This window comes from Alternaria alternata (genome assembly GCF_001642055.1).
Source record: "Alternaria alternata strain SRC1lrK2f unplaced genomic scaffold CC77scaffold_16, whole genome shotgun sequence".
In the NCBI taxonomy this organism is placed as follows: domain Eukaryota; kingdom Fungi; phylum Ascomycota; class Dothideomycetes; order Pleosporales; family Pleosporaceae; genus Alternaria; species Alternaria alternata.
The window spans coordinates 392,457-405,142 of NW_017306205.1; the positions used below are offsets into that span (position 1 = coordinate 392,457).

At 51.6% G+C, this 12,686-nt stretch overlaps 5 protein-coding genes across 5 annotated transcripts; 2 read left to right on the forward strand and 3 right to left on the reverse strand.

The window, feature by feature from the left end:
• Positions 1–194: 194 nt before the first annotated feature.
• Positions 195–2,765, forward strand: CC77DRAFT_216735 (hypothetical protein). Its single transcript, XM_018530702.1, has one exon. It carries the CDS (start codon positions 353–355, stop codon positions 2,516–2,518), a length of 2,166 nt encoding a protein of 721 aa, XP_018383642.1. The 5' UTR covers positions 195–352; the 3' UTR covers positions 2,519–2,765.
• A 2,518-nt stretch (positions 2,766–5,283) lies between these two features.
• On the reverse strand, positions 5,284–7,013 carry CC77DRAFT_1022432 (hypothetical protein). Its single transcript, XM_018525462.1, has one exon. The coding sequence runs from the start codon at positions 6,795–6,797 to the stop codon at positions 5,526–5,528; it is 1,272 nt and encodes a 423-aa protein (XP_018383643.1). The 5' UTR covers positions 6,798–7,013; the 3' UTR covers positions 5,284–5,525.
• Positions 7,014–7,575: 562 nt separating this feature from the next.
• CC77DRAFT_1022433 (hypothetical protein) lies at positions 7,576–8,845 on the reverse strand. Its single transcript, XM_018525463.1, has 3 exons — positions 8,640–8,845; positions 8,170–8,558; positions 7,576–8,107 (listed from the first exon to the last, which is right to left on the reverse strand). The coding sequence occupies exons 1-3, from the start codon at positions 8,764–8,766 to the stop codon at positions 7,958–7,960; spliced, it is 666 nt and encodes a 221-aa protein (XP_018383644.1). The 5' UTR covers positions 8,767–8,845; the 3' UTR covers positions 7,576–7,957.
• A 122-nt stretch (positions 8,846–8,967) lies between these two features.
• On the forward strand, positions 8,968–10,868 carry CC77DRAFT_1022434 (NAD(P)-binding protein). Its single transcript, XM_018525464.1, has one exon. The coding sequence runs from the start codon at positions 9,436–9,438 to the stop codon at positions 10,378–10,380; it is 945 nt and encodes a 314-aa protein (XP_018383645.1). The 5' UTR covers positions 8,968–9,435; the 3' UTR covers positions 10,381–10,868.
• Positions 10,398–12,609, reverse strand: CC77DRAFT_1022436 (hypothetical protein). Its single transcript, XM_018525465.1, has 2 exons — positions 12,288–12,609; positions 10,398–12,237 (listed from the first exon to the last, which is right to left on the reverse strand). The coding sequence occupies exons 1-2, from the start codon at positions 12,587–12,589 to the stop codon at positions 10,575–10,577; spliced, it is 1,965 nt and encodes a 654-aa protein (XP_018383646.1). The 5' UTR covers positions 12,590–12,609; the 3' UTR covers positions 10,398–10,574.
• Positions 12,610–12,686: the final 77 nt, after the last annotated feature.

Consider the following 12,686-nt stretch of genomic DNA (forward strand, 5'->3'; position numbering starts at 1 on the left):
CGTATATACCCCTGCAAAGCAACACAACCTGGGTTCCAACGTTGCGTCATAGGATGAGGTATGAAAGGAAACCGAATCCGCGTATTCTCAGCAGCCCAAGCCGTTGAAACTATCGCTCAGCAATTTGCAATTTCATACGACACGCACGAAGGCTCTTAATTCCGATAATCCGAGCATAGCCGACGCAAACACAGCTTTGTTCGACAGTCTTCCACCGACTGCCATCCTAGATCACCTCATCAAGTGGTCTTTCACTCAAATCGGCGAAGACTACCCGAGTCATCGGCCGGTAGCCCACTAGTATAAGTAACTTGCCACCCACGCTGGTCCCTTACTTTTCCTCCCGACCATTATGTTAGCGCTACCCACACAACGTCACCACCTTTCAACCATACCGTCACCACCATCTTCACATTCCTCCTATCAACAACTACCCCAGCAATTCGCTGCACAACACCTCTACGACCAGAAGCTCCTCAACGACTACGTCGAGTCTCAGCAACAAATTTACGGCACTTCGTCTGGTAGTGCACCCAACCCGTACATGACGAGCGCATATACCAATTTCGCAAACCCGGCCATCCGCATTCAGCAGTCGACACCAACACCACAGCTTCCTCAGGGCTTCGCACAACCCCCGATGCTTTCGGCCAACAACACCAACACTGGACTCGAGTCCTGGAACAACTATGGTAACGTGCAAGGTCAATCTCTCCAGACACCTTCGCAGAACCAGAACCGCAACCGCGGCCACCAGCGCGCCTCATCATCGTCTTCTGTAGGCTCAAGTGCCTCGCAGTACCAAGCCGTCGGACCTTCATCAGGCTACCAGTACGTCGCTCGCCCTGAATATCCGCCTTCGCACGAAACCGCGCTGGCTGACTCATTTAACATGGCTGACATATCCAAAAGGTCGTTCCAGAACCATCTGCCTACACCCTCTCAAACACCTACTCAGGACTCCTTCATGAACGGCAACAACTTCAGCAGCAACTTTGCCCCAAACATGGACCACACCATGTCAGCCCATATGTCGATGAAGCAAGCGCTCATGGACCAAAGTGATGACGTACCAGACTACGCGCACTCCACTGGGCAATCAGTATCAAGTTACGGTCACGACTCTCCTGCTACGCCACACACAGCACAGGACGACATGGACTTCAAGACGCCTGCCAATGGTGAGGACCTCTGCAGGATAGACTCCTGGCTCTTCAACCAGTTCTGTGCTTACGATGAACCAGATATGCGCCCTGTACCCAAGTTCGAAAGGACATACACCGACATTGCTGCCGACACTGGCTTCTACGAGCCCAGTGCCGTCACCCAAACAGTGTCGCAATCAAAGCCAGCACAGTCTTCGTTGCTCTCGCCATACCGCAGCAATGCCAACGAAAACGTACAGCGAGCGCTCCAGGCAGCACAGTACGCGCGCTCACAGTCGCCAAGCAGCACTGCCTCAAGAAGTGACTCACCCTTCCGCAAGAGCTCACCTTACCGTCAGCCGAGCAACTCGTTCAACTCACCCATGAACACTGCTGTTGCTGCACGTGAGCAAAATCGCCAGGCTGACGCGGCTTATGCTATGAAGTCTCAGATGCAACCGAGCGATGATTCCGAGCCAAAGACCATCTCCCCCAAGGATGCCCTGCTGGACTTCCGGGAATCGGACGAAGAGTCCAAGGTTCCACTGTTCCCAGACAGTGGCGCTAGCGAGTACGACGGCCAATACAACGGTGGCGAACAATATAGGACTGCTACTCAATCCAGCTTCGACGCACCATCCTCATCACAGTCCTACGGTCGCGACAGTTGGGCAACACCACAATTCTCACCAAACTTCTCTACTGCAACCGCTCCATCATTACAACAGTCGTCCAGCTTCAACTTCGCCACACCATCAATAGGGAACATGCACAGTTTGCCTATGAACGCACCATCTCAGTACCGATCAACACCCAACACTATGGCGTCGGCTGTCGACCAGACACCCGAGTTTCCTGCACACTTGACGTCGATGGAATCTAGCGCAAGCGAAGCTGAGCCACCGAACGGCAGCCAGAACAGCGTCTTGTCCGACCGCTACATGACAAAGCCAACATCTACCACTGCTGAGTCTGGTACCTACTCATGCACGTACCATGGCTGCTCCCAGCGTTTCGAGACCCCACAAAAGCTTCAGAAGCATAAGCGTGAGGGTCATCGAAGTGCCAATCTCAGCACGGCTATGACGTCGGCGGCTATTTTGGAGCGTAATTCGCAAGCGGGACCCCACAAGTGTGAGCGCATCAACCCCACGACTGGCAAGCCTTGCAACACTGTATTTTCCCGCCCTTATGACCTCACACGTCACGAGGACACAATACACAACGCGCGCAAGCAAAAGGTTCGCTGCGCACTTTGCGTCGAGGAAAAGACTTTCTCGCGCAATGACGCATTGACACGCCATATGCGCGTCGTGCATCCCGAGGTTGACTTCCCCGGAAAGCACCGCAGGCGTGGAGGTAACCACGACTGAGCATAGCTTAATGCGCAATGTTCACCGATTTCCGCGGAAGCCGTGCCCCTGCATCATCTCCGCTCTGCAGACGCCAGAACAGTCGCGGCTGTTCTATGGCACGCAGCTGGCCACACGGATGAAATGCTACGTACGAAGATTCTTCTTTGCCGATCTGGACTTCGACAGCAAGCGTGTTTTCATTGTCTTGGACACAGCCAAGAGGGGTGCTTATTCCCGCGTCTCTCCCATCTGTGGTCACGCACCTGGTTGCATCGCATTCAGTTGTCGCTGGTCGGAACTGAATCATTCGGTGTTTTGGGCTCTTTCCTTTCGACTGTACAGTATTCCTCTTTGATCTCCTAGTACGTTTTTGCGGATATGACTTTTCAGCGACCAACAAGCGGGCGCATGGGACGATGATTTGATGAAAGAGATGGCTTTCGTATGTGCACAAAAAGCGATGATTTCATAGACGGCATCGCCGGCTCCAGGGGCTTTGGTTACGTTTGGGATTAGATTTCATTATTTTCGATATACCTGACTCCATTTGGAGCACCATTAATGCTGTACAACACTTCACTATTCCTCAGATTGTCGGAGCCACTTCTTTGTCTACACACCGTACTCAGCAACGTTATGGCAGAAGAGGAGGGACGGACAAGCGGATGTATTGAATCCATTGTAGCTAGCAATGATACCCCAAAGTAATATCAACGTCAAACAGTATTCTTCTTTCAGACCATCTATTCACATCATGAAGCCTCGTTTGCTGTCATTAACCAGTAACGCTTGTTGAGCTGCCACCATGCATGTTGTACACAGCGACGGCAACGCCGGTCTCAACTCAAATGACAACCACCTACTGCAAGCATCGTACGTCTCCTCACACTGCAGCTTGAACAACCCAAGCTGACAACACTTCAAGTCTCACACTCTAGATTCAGCCTCTTGTTCCAAGTGTAACATCGTCGGCTATGCATACTACAAGCAAAAGCACGCACAGCTGCACGGCTGAACTGCACACAAGGGTGAGAGCGCCGCGAGATCTGGGCCCATTACCGCCCCGCGGGCCACGCTAGTGGGCTCAGCCTCTCTTTTTCCAACACACGCATCTCCACGCATCTCCTATCAAATGGAACAAGTTTTCGTTCTAGAAGCCTTCATTTTTTCTTCTACAATGTGGACGAGGATGTTGGATTTCAAAGCAGAAGAAAAGGATTTGATCGGACCGAGGCACGGGGATAGCGATGGTGGTGTGTGTACCCAATGCAGCAGCAATTGATCCATGATTCCATGGTTGCGTGACGCCCGCGGGCGAAAATGTGGACATGGCGAGTATCGCAATGGTATCATTGATTTACCGGCCATTTACCAGAAGCTGCAGTGCCGAATTTGACAGCCTGCATATCAGCACATAGTTTGCATAGTGGTGTGGTCTCTCCTCGGTACACTTTCACCCAATCCGTGGCTCCACCGAAAAATGTCGGACCTGGCTTGCACGAAATGAAAGGTGCGTTGGCCCCTGTCTTGTTACTGCTGTCCCGTCGGATCCGAGATGGATGTGGGACAGACGTTTGGTGGATTTAGCATGATGGGGAACCGCCGCCGATGCAGTACGAGTGCATGGCGTCATATAGGGCTGAGAAAGAGCGCTGGGGATCGCGCAGTGCATTTTATCGATAGCAACGGCGCGTTTGCAGTTTTGACGGGAACGGCATCCGAAGTTGCAATAGAGTTTCATTGGCTTGTGTTCCAAACTCAAGTTCGCATCATCGTCGACTCCTAGAGTTTGGCGGATGAAGCTATTGACGTCGTTTTTTTAAGTATAGAGTTCGGTCGAAATCCGGTCCATCTAAGCAGTTTCAACCGATGTCAGCTATGAAGAAAAACTTGACAAGAACGGTTTCATGCAAGCTGCTGATAGCTTCTCGATGTCTACCGCAACGAAGGATTAAACACACTCGCCCAATGATGCGTATACGGCTATTGCTTTCTAACACGGTATATACGCTTGAAGATCGCCGGCAATGTCAACCGGATACCCTTTCCCAGCTCCACGCGAATGACGACCTTTATCCACAATCTGTCTCCATGTCAATCCGAACTTCCGCGGCGCAAGTCTTTCTTGGCTACAGCTATCGATGCAAGGTTAAGCATAAGGTTCCACTGATGTGAAAAAGTAGTGAAGTCACTAGAAGCAGATTATCGCGTTAAGGTCTGCCGATCATGATGCGTTGCTCATTTGTGGTTCCAGGTGATTGGTTCCAGCGGTTGCTCTGGGATGTGCGCGTGGACGGCTGTTCCACGGAAAAATCACGCGCATGCGGTATTGTTGGATGGGTTCTGAGGATCTGAGACGGGTTGGCATTGATGGCAATGGTTAGTCTTTGGGCTGTGGCTGATGAGTACAAAGTCTTACGGCGTGTGAGCCATCATGTCCGCGGTAATATCAAGGTTTTGGACGAGTTGTTGAACGTGCCACGATTCTGTTACAGATGACATCTCAAAGTTCCGATCTAGTTGTCAGGAAGACCTTGAGCATTTCTGGTGTCATGCTGCCATGTTACTTAACAATCTTTGTGGTACATCTTATCTCAAAGTAGTCTACTAGAACCATACTGTCTTAGGAACGAGTATTCACTGAAGAATAGACTCGAACCGTACCCTAGCGCTATTGGGAAGGCTGGATGTGAGAGTGCTGGCATCCTTCAGAATAACATAAAAATGATGCTCAAACGCATGTTAAATAATACATTGATCTTACATGTTACAAGAATTCTTATCGAGTTTTCGTTTATTCGGAGCTGGCATGGCATGGAGTGATACTTGAGCAACTGAAACATCTCATTACAGCTTTCGCAACAACACTAGTGGTGTGGGTTGGTTGAGAGTCCTAATAACAATGTGTTACCCCAGGTAGCCCATCTCCTGCGCTCAGTAAGTGAACCACAGGCGGACTGGCACGACAGAATAGTTATGATCGAGATGTGACATCGCTCTGGCGCTGCATCATGGTCCGCCCTTCTTAGATGTGAGGAAACATGTCGGACCACTCTACTCCACGAAAGCTACTTGCAGGAAGCGCTCTTAGACTAGCAAAACCTTCTATGATGATGAATAACCGCGCAAGTCCATATGCCCCAAAGTGTGGGATAGTTAGAGCGTACTGAAGAATCGGATGTATCTGGTACATTAGTTGTGTTACAGTGTCAACTTGCGGTATCCCTAATTGACGACAAAGGTTCGGTAGTTGCCACATGGTCAGGAACCAAAGGTTACCAAAGGTAAAGCCAGTTCCGAGGAGTAGGACAAAGGCACTTCGCGAGATGTTTCTTTCTAATGGTGATGGAAAGTTGAAGTCCCACGCGACGAAGTGTATACAAATGAACGTGAGTGATATGATCGTTGAGATCGCCCACTCGGACACCGTCACTTTCCCAGGATTCATCCGTGACGTGTTCTTGAATCGTGTGATTGGCACATGTGCAGAGTTTGTACCAAGTCGAAGCAAGTGCTCAAGGCCCCACATGATAGGGTCAAGAATCTGATAGGGATCTGGAGGCGGATTAATGAAGTCGAGCGGAGTGAGTTCGAAAGGTCGCTTGGCTACACCCTCTGCTAGTACCAGTACATCTTTCAGTTCTAGTGATCCTTCGAGATATAGAGTCACTGTCGTATCAACGTCCAACGGCTTGTGGAACCAGAAGTAAAACGTTGGAAACGTGCACAACACGATAGCAACAACGTCCAGCTCGAGCATAGAGACATTCAAATGTTGAATGGCGCGGCCGATACATTGAAGGGCGAACCAAAGTATTTGGATGGATGTAAGGATACGGACGAAAGCGTCTGCTTTGTTCCTGTCCTGGATGGTGTCTCGTTGAATACTGGGGAAATCGATGAAGCCGTGCTCGACAAGGTAGTGAATCTGATGGGCGTTGACGGGAAATGGCGGGTAATCTGGAGGGTCAAGCATGAAGCCTCCCATGTCGGCGAAGAACGCATGTGTCATGGACCAATCACGATACCCGAGTTTGGTGAATGCGGACACCGAGTTTCGGGCGGAGAGAAACTGGACCTGGGCGAATGACGCTAGGATCTCGGGAAAGAAGATGGTGAAGGCAACCCATGAGAGCTTTGTTGCTAGATATGACCGGAAGTCGTGTTTGTCGGGCACGTTCAGAAACAGAACAGACCAACTGCATAAAAACATGGTGACAATGCAGCTCCAGACGATATCGATTGTACCGCGTTCATTTGGCGAAGCAACCCAGCCGTGGACCAGTGTCGAGTTCATGATTCTTGTGGGTACATGCACAGACCTTTCATATAGGATCGACGAGAATCGTTTGTGTATCTAGTAGGCCTCTTTATGGTACTCCGATGGTTGTCAACAGCCTGAGGTCAGGCTGACTTCAACAGACTATGCTCTCGCCAGCAGCATTTCGCATTTGGGGGCAGCTCGTTATCTCACAAAAAACAATGAAGCGTAGGATTCTAGCGTCATCAGCGTTCAGATGAGGTTAACTGAAGGAATGTGAGTCTAAGATTGACAGCCACTAGATAACTATCAAGTCGTATGATTGGTTTAGTTCCGGAAGGAGCAAGGCTCAACCATGCGAGGCTGGATGGGGGCGAAGCGCATAGTCGCTTGCAGCAGACGAGGAACGGAAAGACGGGTTCGGGAGAGGCCGTTCTACCCAAATGTTGAGTTAACACTGCCATCGTTCTGCTTGGTATGACAGAAATAGCACTGTGGGTGTTGTCCAATCTTATTGTAAGCCGGCACCGTCGACGATACTCAGCCAGATTTGTGGACGCATAAATTACCGGAACCAAGACTCGGTTCTTCAATGCTGATCGAGTCCGACGGTAGTTGCTGTCTGAGTCAGGCTGTCGACAAGACTTGTGTTGAACAGTGACAATGTGTTAGTGCCGAATCGGTTTGGCAGTATGGTAATGTCCTATACCTAGCAGTACCAGCATTGGATCTGATGCTGTTAGTGAAACTTGCCGGTACTGGAATATGCCGATAGTGAACAAGTGCGGGGGATGGTAATGTGCTGATAATAGATACGTTATTGGTATTGATTCGTACACACCAGCACTTCCGACTATCTCGATACAACAGATACGTCCCTACTTCCTGTCAGCATTGACGAGAATGCTCCTACAGGCGCTTCCTTCTACATATACTTGAACTGGGCATATACGGGACTAATGAAAGAGGCAGACAGTAAAAGCGCATAGCTATTCAACACGTACTTTGTGTGATGCTATGCCTCGTTCAAAATCACAAACGCTAACCCCACCAACCCGTTGTTCCAACGCCGTATTCCGCAATACAGATGCAAGAGCATTTCACCGAACCAAGGTAAAACATGCCTTTTCCTCCAAACTTGTCCCTCATGTCTTTGTACGCGCCAGAAACGAAACACGACGGTCATTTCGACGACTCTAGGTAAGCTTCTGCTTGATGAAGAAAGCTCGCAAGTGCGATAGTTGCCAAACGCAAGTAACACCCAGAATTACAAGTTGGATGAGGGTCCAGCGAACGACACGGGAGTTGGTATGCTCGGACTGGTCGCGGAATTCGGCTTCGCGCTCCTGCAGAATGTGTTAGCCAGCATTCTTGCACCTATGCAGCGATCTGTAGGTGTCCGACTCACTCTTTGGAAGACCTGTTCCCTCCTGACGTCCTGCAACCTCGAGTTCAGGTCCCTGACCTTCTGCACCAGCGTCTCGACCTTGTCCTTGTCCGTGCTCTCGATCCTGCTGGTCTCGCCAATCGCCATGTCCAGTGTGAACTTGACTGTGCCGTGCACGCCGGAGCTCAGCCAGCCGCCACCACTGCTCGGTACATTCTGGGGTGTCACGCAGATCCTATGTTGGCCGCTGTCGGCAGCGCTGAAAGTGAAGCGGCCCTCGGAGCTACCTCGTTGGGCAACAATGCGGTGGTTGTTATCGAATGTCTCTTCTACGGTAACGAAGACGCCGACGTCGGGCTTGGTTTGGTAGGATTTGGTTGCGTCGTCCCATGCTTCGGCGTGGTAGTGGCCTGGTCATGTTAGTCGTGTTTCTTGCGCTGGCCTTGTGGCGCTTCTAGGCCAAGAGACTCATTTGCGAGTATGTCTCGTACCAACAACCAGTGTATCCTTGGGCAATTCCTCGTAGAAGCACTTCTGGACTGCACCGTCCATGAAGAAGTGTAGCGCTTGTGACGGGACCGCCAGCGCAGCGGCGAGCAGTAATGTTGGTTTCCACATATCTGCGATTCTGGTACCCTGCGGAAAACTGGCTGTAGCGCGGAGGTGAGTGTTGGGTGAGCTGGTCACTTGGGAATCTTGAAGCTCGAATGCTCGAGATCGCGAAACTCCAGGTGTACGTTCCGAAAGCGGTTAGACCTCCGACACGTGCATCGCTCCCTCCTTTCGCGTAGACACCACGCACCAGTCTGACTCGCACATGTCTCTGGCTTCAGGACTAATACCGGTAACCCGACAGCGTTCTCTGATAGAGGCCTGATTTTCGAAACGCAATTCAAAAATGCTAGAGACCAACGCTGACGCGGATTGTGCATGACAGGCCTGGAGCACTACCATGGTAGCGCGAAAAGGATGTAGTACTCTATTACATACCGTCGAATACATGCGTAGGCAATTGACTCCTCCTCTCGTTTCCCCTAGCCGAGTCAGCGGCGAGGATACAGGTAATTCCACCTCTTTGAGACACCTCCGAGGCCAACCCCGCAGCTACAACGTATAACCTAGGTAATCGAATCGTCTGCAGCTGATTGACTACATCAACAGTTCTAGTCCCCATTTCCAACCCCCTCACAATCTCTCAAGTCTACTAGAAAATCTACCTCCTCTGAATTGCTACATCAAGTGAACTCCGCCTCCATCTTCATACAGGCAGTCGAACCCACCACCGTCATGGCCCTCTTCTCACCCTCAATATCCGCTCTCCACACCCTAAAGTCAACACCAAAAACTATTCTCATAACGGGAGGATCTTCCGGCATTGGTCTGGCAACATCAACCCTCCTCTCAACCCTGAACCCCTCCCACAACCTCGTCGTGCTTGACCTGCGACCCCCGCCCCGATCCTTCAACCATCCCTCCTCGAATCTTCTATTCCACGAGTGTGACATCACCTCCTGGGTCTCCCAACGCGCTGGTTTTGAAGCAGCACACAAACGCTTCGGCCGTATAGACTGCGTCTTCGTCAACGCAGGAATCGCCGAACAAGGCGACCAATTCTTCAACGACACGCTCGATAGTGATGGGAAACTCGCTGAGCCAGATCGGAGAACGTTGACCCTGGATATGGATGCCGCGGCCGATACAACGAAACTCGCTATCCACTACTTGCGGAAGAATGGAAAAGACGGGGGTTCAATTGTGTTAACAGCTAGTCTGGCAGGCTATCTAGCTTCAGCAGGGGCACCATTGTATTCCGCGGCGAAACACGGTGTTGTGGGCTTGATGCGAGCGTTAAAGCAAGAGTGTGCGAAACTAGACATTAGCATATCGGTTGTTGCGCCTGCGATAACGGTCACGCCTATTTTGACGGCGAACAACAGCGTCTTGGCTATGGAGCCGGATGTATATGCGAAGGAGATGGCGAAAGCGGGTGTACCGATTAACAGACCGGAAGCTGTTGCTTTGGCGGTGTGTTGGTTGTTGAATGAGGGGACCAAGGCGAACGGTGCGGGCATATTCATCCAAGCAGATCGATTTGCGGATTTGGAGAAAGGCTTGGCGAAGAGCAGGCAGGCGTGGATGGGTAAGGAGATGTTAGATCTGTTTCGTGGGGGGAGAAACGCGCCATTGTTTGCGAGGCTGGAGCAGGAGGGGGAGCCAAAGGCGAAGATATGACGTGACACGGGTACTCAATAAGTAGGAGGATGTTGTACATTCGTGCGTATATGACGGATAACGCATCGTGGATAACAATGCCAATGGTCGATATCTATATCCAATCCCATATCATATCCCAACGTTTCCCTTTCTTGCCATCCAACGCCATCGCTATGCTAGCAAAAAGATAAACCAAACCCCTAGTCAGGTACTCACTTCCTCGCCCTCTTACTGCTAACCTCGCTGCCTTGAGAAAACACGCTTGCACTTCTCTTATGGCCTTGTCCCGATGCACCTTGACTAGTCGCTCTTGACTGCTGTTTACTATCATCCTCCCCCTCTGCATCTACATCTCCATCGTCGTCTTCCCCATTAAAGCCTCCCTCATCTTCCTCGCCCTCAGCGTCATCATCAGGATTATCACCGTCGTTGTCGTCTTCTTGATCATCCCTATTTGCCTCGGCGTCGTCCCCATAGTTTTTGTTGACATCGTCCTCATCTTCGTCGTCGTCATTCTCCCCATCGGCATCGACTTCCCCGCCTGGCGTTTGTTGCGAGTCAGGAACTTCGTGTTTCAATTGACCTTCTCCTTCTGCTTCACCGTTTTCATTTCGCCGAGCTTTCATAGCAAGCAGAACCTTGCATTCTCCCTCCTCCTTCTCGCGAACTTTGCGTACGTCGAGTAATTTGCTGACCTTCGTGACAAGATTCTCAAACACCTCACCGACCTTACTCGTTGGAATGCTGACGATATCACTGACGCCCAGTGCCGCCAGCATTTGGCCGATCTTTTGGGTCTGAACGTTACTCTTTGCTTGTCGCATCTTGAGCAGCTTGTCGGAACCAAACGTAACACCCGACGTAAGTCTGTCATGTGTTGATACGTTGAAACGATGTTCTTGATGTGGAGAGAGGTGCTTGACAGGCGTTTGCGCCGTGGGTTGTTGGTTCTGTGCCATACTTTGCCGTCGATTTGCTGCTGAGAGTTGTTGTTGTGCCGAGCCGGGTGTGTGTACCATGTCGTTTGCGGAGAGGCTGAGGCGGCCAGGTCCTGTCCCGCCGCCCGAAGCGCGTTTCTTGCTGCGATCCTGCTGAAATAGCTGCTGGAAGAGAGCCTGGAGGGCTTGTGATGATGTAAAGGCCTGTAGCCCTGCGGAGACTGCCTGGTTCTGGGGCGGTGCGTCCAATCGTGCCCGAAGTTCCTCGCGCTCAGCATCGAGTCGGTTGGCGGCCATGTTGATGCGTTGGAGTTCTGTGAGTAGGAACTCTTCCTCTTTGACCTCGTCCATTGTGCGGTTGATGAGTGCCGTGGCCAGCATCTTTCGATTCCGTTCCATAACCGGGTCGAACTTTGTAAGCATCTCGTATAAACTGTACTGGTCGGCGTCCATTGAGACTTCTGGTATACGTTGCTTCATGAGTTTGGCCGAAATATCGTAGAAGCGGGCCTTCAGGTCCTCCAGTGATCGCTTCTTGGACGGCGCAAAAGGCATCGTGGCTAGTGCTTGGTCCTCGCCGTTGGCAGTTTCTGGTGGATGTGGTTGCGATGGCCTGTAGTCATAGCGATCCCATATCACAGGCCAGCGGTACGAGTAGTCTCTCACTACCTCGAATAGGTAGTCTGTTTCCTCGCGGCTCCAGTCGTCACTCCGTAGGTACTGGTCGTATTCCTCATCTGTGAAGCCGGGCATGTCTACCTTGATGTCATATTTGGCGTAGTCGGCGCACAGTTCGAGGTAGTTGTCGGCGGTGTCGCTTTCCTGCATCATCGCGTCGTCGGCTTCTTGTACGGGCGGTGCGGTCGTCGGCTTGCGCCGCCAATGCTTCAGAACGAGGCCATCGCTGCGCGCTGGGTTCGTAAACGGCTGTTGTATCCTAGAGACGCGAATTAGCCAATCTTCCACAGGTCCCTCACCCTTACATACCATCGCTTCGCCGGCCCTGTGCTCTGTCTCTTTGCCCGGTACGCTTTCTTCTCCTCGTAGACGGCGACAGGCGGTGGGCGTTCGCCATATAGCGCAGCAACCTCGCGCGCAACGCCCTCTGGTCGAATGAGAGTCAGTCTCGACCTTTTGACGATTTCCCAAGGAAAGACGTAAGGACTGCCAAACGTACGTATCTTCCTGCTCCCTCCTGCAGGCTTTGACCGCTTCTGTGTCTGCGCCGCCACTGCTGCTGGACCTACTGCCTTTGGCGCATCACCGCCGGCAGCAGGCAGCCCGAGCATATCGCGCACATCGCGTCCCGACGCCATCGCAACTTTCGCAAGGCGCCGCTGATCGATGAGCCGGTAGTAGGAGAGGGTGCGGGTGATGGATTCGCAG

What these genes read in the sequence shown, in the direction of transcription:
- CC77DRAFT_216735 (XM_018530702.1), top strand. Translation starts at nt 353, where the DNA reads ATGTTAGCGCTACCCACACAACGTCACCACCTTTCAACCATACCGTCA.
- CC77DRAFT_1022432 (XM_018525462.1), bottom strand. Translation starts at nt 6,797, where the DNA reads ATGAACTCGACACTGGTCCACGGCTGGGTTGCTTCGCCAAATGAACGC.
- CC77DRAFT_1022433 (XM_018525463.1), bottom strand. Translation starts at nt 8,766, where the DNA reads ATGTGGAAACCAACATTACTGCTCGCCGCTGCGCTGGCGGTCCCGTCA. An exon ending in CAAGGATACACTGGTTGTTG is followed by an intron (nt 8,559 to 8,639) that starts GTACGAGACATA and finishes TAACATGACCAG; the next exon opens with GCCACTACCACGCCGAAGCA. An exon ending in GGGAACAGGTCTTCCAAAGA is followed by an intron (nt 8,108 to 8,169) that starts GTGAGTCGGACA and finishes CACATTCTGCAG; the next exon opens with GAGCGCGAAGCCGAATTCCG.
- CC77DRAFT_1022434 (XM_018525464.1), top strand. Translation starts at nt 9,436, where the DNA reads ATGGCCCTCTTCTCACCCTCAATATCCGCTCTCCACACCCTAAAGTCA.
- CC77DRAFT_1022436 (XM_018525465.1), bottom strand. Translation starts at nt 12,589, where the DNA reads ATGCTCGGGCTGCCTGCTGCCGGCGGTGATGCGCCAAAGGCAGTAGGT. An exon ending in ACAGGGCCGGCGAAGCGATG is followed by an intron (nt 12,238 to 12,287) that starts GTATGTAAGGGT and finishes TCGCGTCTCTAG; the next exon opens with GATACAACAGCCGTTTACGA.